Consider the following 8,267-nt stretch of genomic DNA (forward strand, 5'->3'; position numbering starts at 1 on the left):
TCTGGTGAGATAATTTTGGTTCAATCTGCATCAAGCTCAAGGAGAGTTGGATTGGAGGCAGTCATCCTGACTTTCCTCTGTTCAAGGTCCCAAAATAACCGAACGTAGCTAAAACCGTATCTATAAACAGCCATCTTAGCCATTAAAAAAAAAATATTTGTTCTAAATTATTATGCATGTTACCCCTAGTGTGGATTACATGGTGCACGATGTTACCAGTAGTTTTAAGTATTGTAGTGGCACTTCTTACCTTCTCATACAGCGCTTGATCTAGGCAGGTGGTGGCACACATTTCCAGCTGAACAGAGATTCCAAAGTCCGGTGCAAAACTAATGTAGGAAAAAGTTGAACACATACACGGAAAATGGTATTGGCACTTCAAAGAAACACTTGCTACATTCTAATTCTTGAGATATACCATGAGTAAATGGAGTGCCTCAAACATGTTTTAGAGTGCTAGACTTCAAGAATGTCCAGCATCATTACTAAAACAGTGACGCGCTGGTTTATAAAACCACAGAACATTCTTCATAAACTATCAAAGAAATGGGACTAAACAAACCTATAAAGATCATCATAGCTAGTATTTCACATACCTTAAAGTTACAATTAGCTGTCAATGACTACTTACTCCTCATCTTCTAATCTCTATTAAATCTATGATTAAAATGAAGAATATATTCTCACCGGGCAAGAAACTAGACTTATTCTTCAGATTTTAAAGAACGAAACAAGTCCTGACCTGAGCACCGTTTGAAAGACACAGAAGCTCATTGAAATTTACAAGCATCGAGGCACCTGAGTCGTAAAGTTTTATGTGGTAGCTATGAGGAAAGCACCATCAGCTAGGATTTCTAAAACCGTCACCACACAAATGTTTATGTACCCTGCCAGAAGAATATTTTTAAAATGCAATTCCAATAAATATGAAAAATTGCAAGACAGAAAATATAGTAGCAATATAAATATTCATGATGCTAATTGAAAAAGAACTATTCTTCAGCAAATATTAGAGAGACGGATGACGTAAAATGTTATTTCAAGGCAGTGATAAAGTTGGTTTTATAGAATACATGGAGGCCCCTCTTATTTAATCAGTTAATACTGCTTATTTTATTTAAAAGAACTCCGTAACACCTAGATTTGATATATTAGCTAACTGACAGTGTGTGTGAATTTAAAATATTAGTTTCTGTTTGACGTACCTTTATATATGATTTTCTAAGCTTTTAGAGTAGATGGTAATTAATATGGTATGAGAGCCAAAGGTTTCGAGTTCAAACTTTACCGTCACCCCAATTAAAAATTGAAAAACACGCGTTGGACCAAAAAAAGGCCACACGTGAGGGGGCGTGCTGAAGGATTTAAATATTAAAAGTTACACTCTCTCTAACTGCTTGAGCTTTTAAAGTAGATGGTAGTCAACACTATGAACCAGTAGTGTTCGTGTTTCATTTGACATCAAAATTTTTTAACTTCCCCCTTTGACATACCACTCAGCACCAACCGTAAGTGGGACAAAATCTAGGTGAACAGAGTTCTTTTAAATAAAAAAAGTATAACTGATTAAATATGAGGGGACTCCATGTATTCTATAAAACCAACTTTATCACCATCAATATGCGTAATGCTCAAATTTTTTTTGCAGTCTATGTTAAGATAGATCTTTAATCAATTACAACATTGCTTATGGTCTGCAAGAACGGTGGATCCTCATTAGCATGTGCGAGGCATCATCCAAGCAACAATGCCACTTAGATGAGCAATGGCTGAGAAATACAAGGAACTTTATCAGAAAGAAAACAATTTTGGTGGTTGTACATGTATATTATCTTTGGTAGAGAAAAATGAAGTTAAAATAAATAACGCAGACAATGGTGGCGTTGGGGTGGTGGAGTCGGAGAATTCACAGCACTCATAATTCAAACTGATTAAAGTGAATAACATAAGTTGACATCATCAGTTCAAGAACTTAGTTGTCATTTCAAAATTGGTCTTTAATTGATTTCAATGTTGCCTCATTAGCATGTGCAAGCCATTTTCAAGCAACAATGCCACTTAGATGAGCAATAGCTAAAAAATCCAATGATTACTTACACAAAGAACTTTATTTGAAAGAAAACAATTTTGGAGGTTGTACATGTAAATTATATTTGGTAGAGATAAATGAAATTATGAGATATAATGCAAAGAATGTGGAGGTAGGGAGGAGGGTCAGGAAATATCAATTAGTAACTGTATGTCAACAATCTATTATATCTTCCTTTTAAATAAATAAATAAATAAATAAAATTGTATTAATGCATCTAGACACACATCTATATGCAACTTATGTTAGCTGGAAACTCAAAAATATTCACTCTCACAAAACATTACTGGAGAATCTTAGTTACAGCTCCTTCTGCGAGCTCCCTCAACCTTTTTATTATTATTATTATTTTGAGGTATTTGTTTAAAACAAAAAACCACCAAAAGTGTAGTGACTACAATAAGAAATGGAAGTTGTAGAGAACTGCAAATGATGACTTCACACATTATCAGTAGCCACAAAAAACGTTAAAAGAGATAGATACCTTGAAAAAAACGGCTTAGAGCTTATATTCATCAACATGCATCCACTTAGTAGACGACCACTTGTTCCCTTGAATCACAGGACAACCACCTGGTATAAGCTATGATATTAGTTTAACTCATAGATCATTTAATGTTAGATTGACTAAGAGACACCTCCTAATAATGCGAAGATTCCACCAGAATTATTAATATGTAGTTCAATAATACAGAAATAGGTCAATCCTTTATAACAAAATACCAAACTGCAAAATTGTCGGCAGGTTTCAGTGTCAGGATTGAGAATCAGGTAGGCTAGATGGATTTAAGGCATTCAGGGAAAAAGAAGTTGGGTTTAAGGTAAGTCCAAACCCAACTCAATATGTTTAATTTGACTTTGGGCCACTTTGGGCTAGGACCAGCTCAAATTCAACCCAATTTGCTAAGCCCAAACCCAGACTGTCCCACATTCACTGGATTTGATTAGGTTTAGGCCAGCAAACTACACATTCAGTAACACATTTCTTACAAATTACGGAAATAAGCTGACGGGTCATGTATTTAAAGTCATTTGGCAATGAATTACAAAGCTAACAAAGTTTTATTTCTTTCCAATGTGATATGTTGATGAAAGGAGAAACAAAATGAATACATAATCCAAAATGCACTCTCTATTAGAATACCTTATTGAGGTAATTAATTTGTTTCTGATTCCACCATACTTCCACTACCTAAAATAATGTTTGGGATCATTGACTGAGCTTGGACTGGGCAGCATATTTCTAAAACCCAAACCAAACTTAACTTTTTTTTTTTATTTATAAATAAACCAAACTTAACTTTGAGCTTAAAAATAAGGACCAAGTGCAACCCAGATCTAAAAATCAATGGATAAGGCAAGCCAAAACTCCAGGTTGAGTTTGCCAATTTTGGGCTAGCCCAATTCAAGGTGCAGCCTCGAGTCCTATCGGTGTTCAGTCTGAAAGCTGAAAAATTGAAAGAAAAAAAGGTAGAAAAGATGGAAAAGGTACCCCCAAGGAAATGAATGGGTGTTTTCCTCATTTTGTTTGATTGAGAACAAAGAAAAAGTGAAAGGTAAGAAAGATGTATTCATACTTTTAGCATTACACCCTTAGATATTTGCCTCCACTTTTGGAAGAAAATAATATGGTAGGCCCAGATGAAACTATCACCACTCTAGTGGCTTGCATGCAGAGATGGGCCTGAAGCATTTTAAGCTTTTAACCATTTACAATGCAGATGATCAAAGGTCACTCCTTCATATGGATCACACGTTTCCATAACCACAATAGTACAAAATTGAAAAGCCCAAATAACCATGAAAATCAGAGTCACCCTACGATACGACTCTGGCTTAATAATGACCATTTTTAATAAAGTTAGTGCTTACTTTTAGAATATTAAGAAACCACTTTTACACCATCTATCTCTTTTGTTTGGTAATTAAGTAGAGGAAAGAAGGAAGGAAAGGGTGTTGGTGAGTTTACCATCATACCCTTGCATATAAAGGGAGAGCCTTGCAAAGGAGAAAGATGTTGAAAAAAAAGGAAAATAAATAAAAGGCCTTCCTGTCATCCATTCCTCCCATTTTGGGAGGAAAGAATATGGTGGACTCATATAGACATTCGTCATTTCCATCTATCCATTTCTTCACCTTCCCCTGCTACCAATACGTGAAAATATTATACACCCTTCCCTTTCTTCCATTTTTCATGACCATTCACTATTAATTGTTTGGGAGAATCCAAGGAAAACTAACCATGCAAACTAGATGGATCTAATGTGGCATCAGGCCTCATGCTCCAAAAAAGCAACGCATCACCCATTTTCGGTTTCACTGAGAGACCCTTTTTACCGCATGCAGACAACTCATTCCACCACGGCACAGAACTGATGTTGCCTTTAGCAGCAGGAAAGACGGTCTCACCCCCTTCTTCAACATCTGACCTGCATCAATATCCAAATGAAAGGTAGAAATTGAAGCATTGATTCAAATGGTTCTATTTAAGATATTTTTAGAAACAAATTTTAGCCCTACACGGATCCAATATATGAGGAACGGAAGTTTTAACTCTTACAAATACATGAGAACAGTAGCTATACGTTGGCCCCCATTTTTGGTGTTGAACTCATCAGCGAAGTAGTCATAGTGTGGCTCGTATTTTTGTCCAACCTCATAGTGAAGAACTTGCAGTCCTTCTCCATGCTCTGTAAATCGTAATGGCATCCATAAATAGAAATGTTAGCCTAATTAGGGGGAACTGTGAAATCAAGTAATTCAATGCAAACTGAAAACTACAGAAAACCGGGGGTTGGGTGGGGGTAGGATCAAAGATGCAAATATGGTTAAACAATGTATTATAAGAATGCTGAGATCTAACGTTTTAGCCCAAAATTGGAAAAGAAAACATTTAAATGAAACAAAACTATTTAATAAATAATGTAACTTCTCAGAAAAACTAAATTCAATTTGAGGGAACAATTTTATATGACTGATCATAACGGCATCAAAGAAAGTCATATGGAACTTGTTATATAAATTAAGAATATACATTCTAAAGTTTTCTCTAAAAATAATACATACTAAATATATTGGGAACTTGTCTCTCGTCTTGCTCATAATTAAGGGCCTTTACTGCCTTTATGAGTCACGACTCCCAGTCTTTCATACAGTCCCTTTAAATGAACATGGCTTAATGTAACATCAAAGAAACTAAGATTACTTGAAATCCACCGGTATTTGCATTACTTCATTTATATGTGTACCCCTCCTACTAATACTAAAATGCAACAAGATGCTTCAAGGATCCACAACAGGATAATCTTGTAACAGACAATGGCATAAATGTTAAGACACCAACTATAAATTCTGGAACATATAAACAACAATGATACATGATATCCTTATAACAGATAATGGCAAAAATGTTACGACAACCTGTATATTCTAGAACGTACTATAACCCTTTGTAACCAATATTTCGTTTAGATTGACAAATTGTGAATGAGATATTTATGTGCTTCCTGAGCTGGTTGAGTATGCTTCCAACTATCATTACATGATGATATGCAGTTCAATAACTGAATTAGTGTGATTTTTAACCAATGAATGTTTGGAGTCAGAAACCCAGTGGTCTTTATTGGTTACAACCAGAAACTGACTGACAAGTGACAACCAAGGGCCAAACCACTTATTTTAGGACATCACTTATAATCACAAAATGGCGCATAACTAATGATGGCATAAAATACTTCTAATCTGACTGTGTTAATCTGTCTTCTCAAATTTGCAGAAAAGTTCTCTCTGGGTGTTGTCTTAGATGCTGTTGATATAGTTTAAAAGGAAACTACTTCTCTGGTTTTTTTTTGTGCACGTGATCATTGAAACAAATACCAGAAGAAATTACAAAACTTGTATAAATTTTATTTGATTCTCATACCTACAGGAATAAAGGTAAAGTATGCTATCCTTTTTTCTATGTCCCTGATGATTTTATCTCTTCCTCTCTTTAAAAACATTCCAGAGCTTGTACGCACCCTGCAAACATGATAAAGTTAGATACAGTTATACATACATATATATACAACACCATAGTTAAAATAGAAATAGGATGAACAAGAGGAAGAACAAGAATGTGCATGGTAAAATAATTGATTGAATATGAAATAAGAGAACTGGTGAGAAGGATGGCAACCGAACCTGCTATCTTTACTCCGACCGGTTTTGCTATCAACAACAGTTGACTTCACCATGTGAGGTTTGGCAAGACTCATTAAGTACTCACATTCTTTCTTGGACTGTTGAAAATATCATCCAGAGTCAGCATTTTCAGACCATAGAATTAATATATATATACACACAATTTAACACTTATAGCAAAATGTTAACAGTAAGAAATATATTCCTATAAATGTTCAATACAAAAGTATTTGTTGTTCTCTATTAACATAAAAATAAAAATAAAATTGGATGCCTAACTGATTCTCCATGCAAGCAAATCAAGAAAACATTGCCCCTTAAAATATTCTACCTCACCAATCAGAGTACTTTATAAAAACATTGGATGCCTAACTGGAAAAAAAAAAAAAAAAAAAAAAAAATGAAAACCTCTTCTTGCAGTGAGAAAAATCTGAAGTATTTTCAGTTACACCTAAATTCCAATTCCTTAATTTAATATCTATCCAGTCCTTAGCAATATGCACAGCTGTAAATTCAAACTAGATCAAATGTGAGTATATTGAACAATCCGGAAAAAAAAAAAAAAAAAAAAAAAATCAGTAAAGAAAGGCAATTTGAACTGTGTGCACATTTTCAAAATTCAGCAAAGAAACGTATAAAACTCACCAAGAAATTATGATATAAAAAAGCTCTAGGCTCCCAAGAAAGCACTTCGGTCCACTGCTCTGGTCTCACCTCCAATGAATCACTGTCATCTCTGCAACAAAAAGAAGAACACATCATCAAATACATCCATATGCCATATATATATATATGTGCGATGAGTATGAAGAATCTAAAATGATGGATACAATGCATACAGTGCACCGGCCTTACGGCCGAAGTTGATGCGATCATGGATCGGCGGAGAATCGTCGGAGCTGATGGGAAGGGAGAGGATTCCGAGAGCGAGAAGCATTAGAAGAACAATGGTTAACATGAGAAGCATTGCGAGGACCAGAGCTACCATCGACGATCTCTTGCCTTGAAGCCGAGCACTGTGAGTGCTCCTTCCTCTCGCCATCGATCCGTTGGGAGGTGAAATCAGTCAAGAAAGTAGAAACAAATGGATCAATCGATCAATCGGATAAACCCTAATTTCGGGCGAGAAGGAGACTCCCCTGGTGTGTGTAATGTGTGTGTATGTATGGACAGCTATGAACAATGGGGAGGTAGGTGGTTCGGTTTTAAGTAGTAACAGGTGCGCATCGAAGTGTGCAGTTTAATTTAAGCAGAACCCAGATCATCCAACTCCCCTTTTGTCGGTCTGGTGAGACTCATACAAATGAGATGGAGGAGAATTAAACGGAGAGATTAGAATGACAAATACACCCCTGAATAATGAATTTAGTCTTCTTTTATTTTTTTTTCTTTTTTATAAAAAAAAAAAAATCAATATATTAATAAGTATCACAAACGTTGTGTTTGGAAAAAAGGGATTTTTGCAAACTGATGCAAAAATAAATTATTATACACACATATTTTTGAAATAATAAAAAATAAAATAAACACATATTTAGGTATAAAAAATATAAACACATATCTAGAGGGGTAAAATGGAGCAAAATTTATTTATTTTTAAATGAATTTAAGTTTATTCCACACCCAAAATGGAATTCCATTTTAACTAGAATCCAATTCCTTTTTCAATTCTAATTTTAAATCTCAAAAGGATTTGATTCCAAACAAAACCGAAGTTCCAATCAAAGTATAAGTTTTAAAGCTTAATCAATTGTTAAGGAAAAGAAAAAAAAAAAAAAAAAATTGTAATATCACACTCCATTTTCGGGTGCTTTGAACCGCAATAAGGAAAAAACTTAAATACAACAGTGATATTGAATAAAAGTAATAAAATCCTTTATTGCTTGGGTTTTCTTTGTTAAAATCAAAACAATTTGAAAAAAAAAAAAAAAAATTGGTGTAAACACGGACCAAGTCTATAACTAGCCTTCTAAATCATTTAATATTCTGACTGTTG

At 34.6% G+C, this 8,267-nt stretch overlaps 1 protein-coding gene across 1 annotated transcript; it reads right to left on the reverse strand.

Annotated features, from left to right (window-relative positions):
* Window positions 1–354: 354 nt before the first annotated feature.
* Window positions 355–7,561, reverse strand: LOC132275968 (probable prolyl 4-hydroxylase 3). The gene is made up of 8 exons (XM_059777193.1): window positions 7,111–7,561; window positions 6,917–7,007; window positions 6,272–6,369; window positions 6,012–6,109; window positions 4,650–4,779; window positions 4,331–4,518; window positions 2,574–2,662; window positions 355–887 (listed from the first exon to the last, which is right to left on the reverse strand). Exons 1-7 carry the CDS (start codon window positions 7,311–7,313, stop codon window positions 2,589–2,591), a joined length of 882 nt encoding a protein of 293 aa, XP_059633176.1. The 5' UTR covers window positions 7,314–7,561; the 3' UTR covers window positions 355–887; window positions 2,574–2,588.
* Between the last annotated feature and the right edge of the window lie 706 nt (window positions 7,562–8,267).

This window comes from Cornus florida, unplaced genomic scaffold, assembly GCF_030987335.1.
Source record: "Cornus florida cultivar Cherokee Brave unplaced genomic scaffold, ASM3098733v1 CherokeeBrave_3.0.0_Hap2_Chr10, whole genome shotgun sequence".
Classification (NCBI taxonomy): Eukaryota; Viridiplantae; Streptophyta; class Magnoliopsida; order Cornales; family Cornaceae; genus Cornus; species Cornus florida.

Coding starts and splice junctions, on each gene's coding strand:
- LOC132275968 (XM_059777193.1), bottom strand. CDS start 7,313: ATGGCGAGAGGAAGGAGCACTCACAGTGCTCGGCTTCAAGGCAAGAGA. Junction 4,780..6,011: donor CTTTACCTTTATTCCTGTAG/GTATGAGAATCA, acceptor TACGATTTACAG/AGCATGGAGAAGGACTGCAA. Junction 4,519..4,649: donor GCTACTGTTCTCATGTATTT/GTAAGAGTTAAA, acceptor ATATTGATGCAG/GTCAGATGTTGAAGAAGGGG.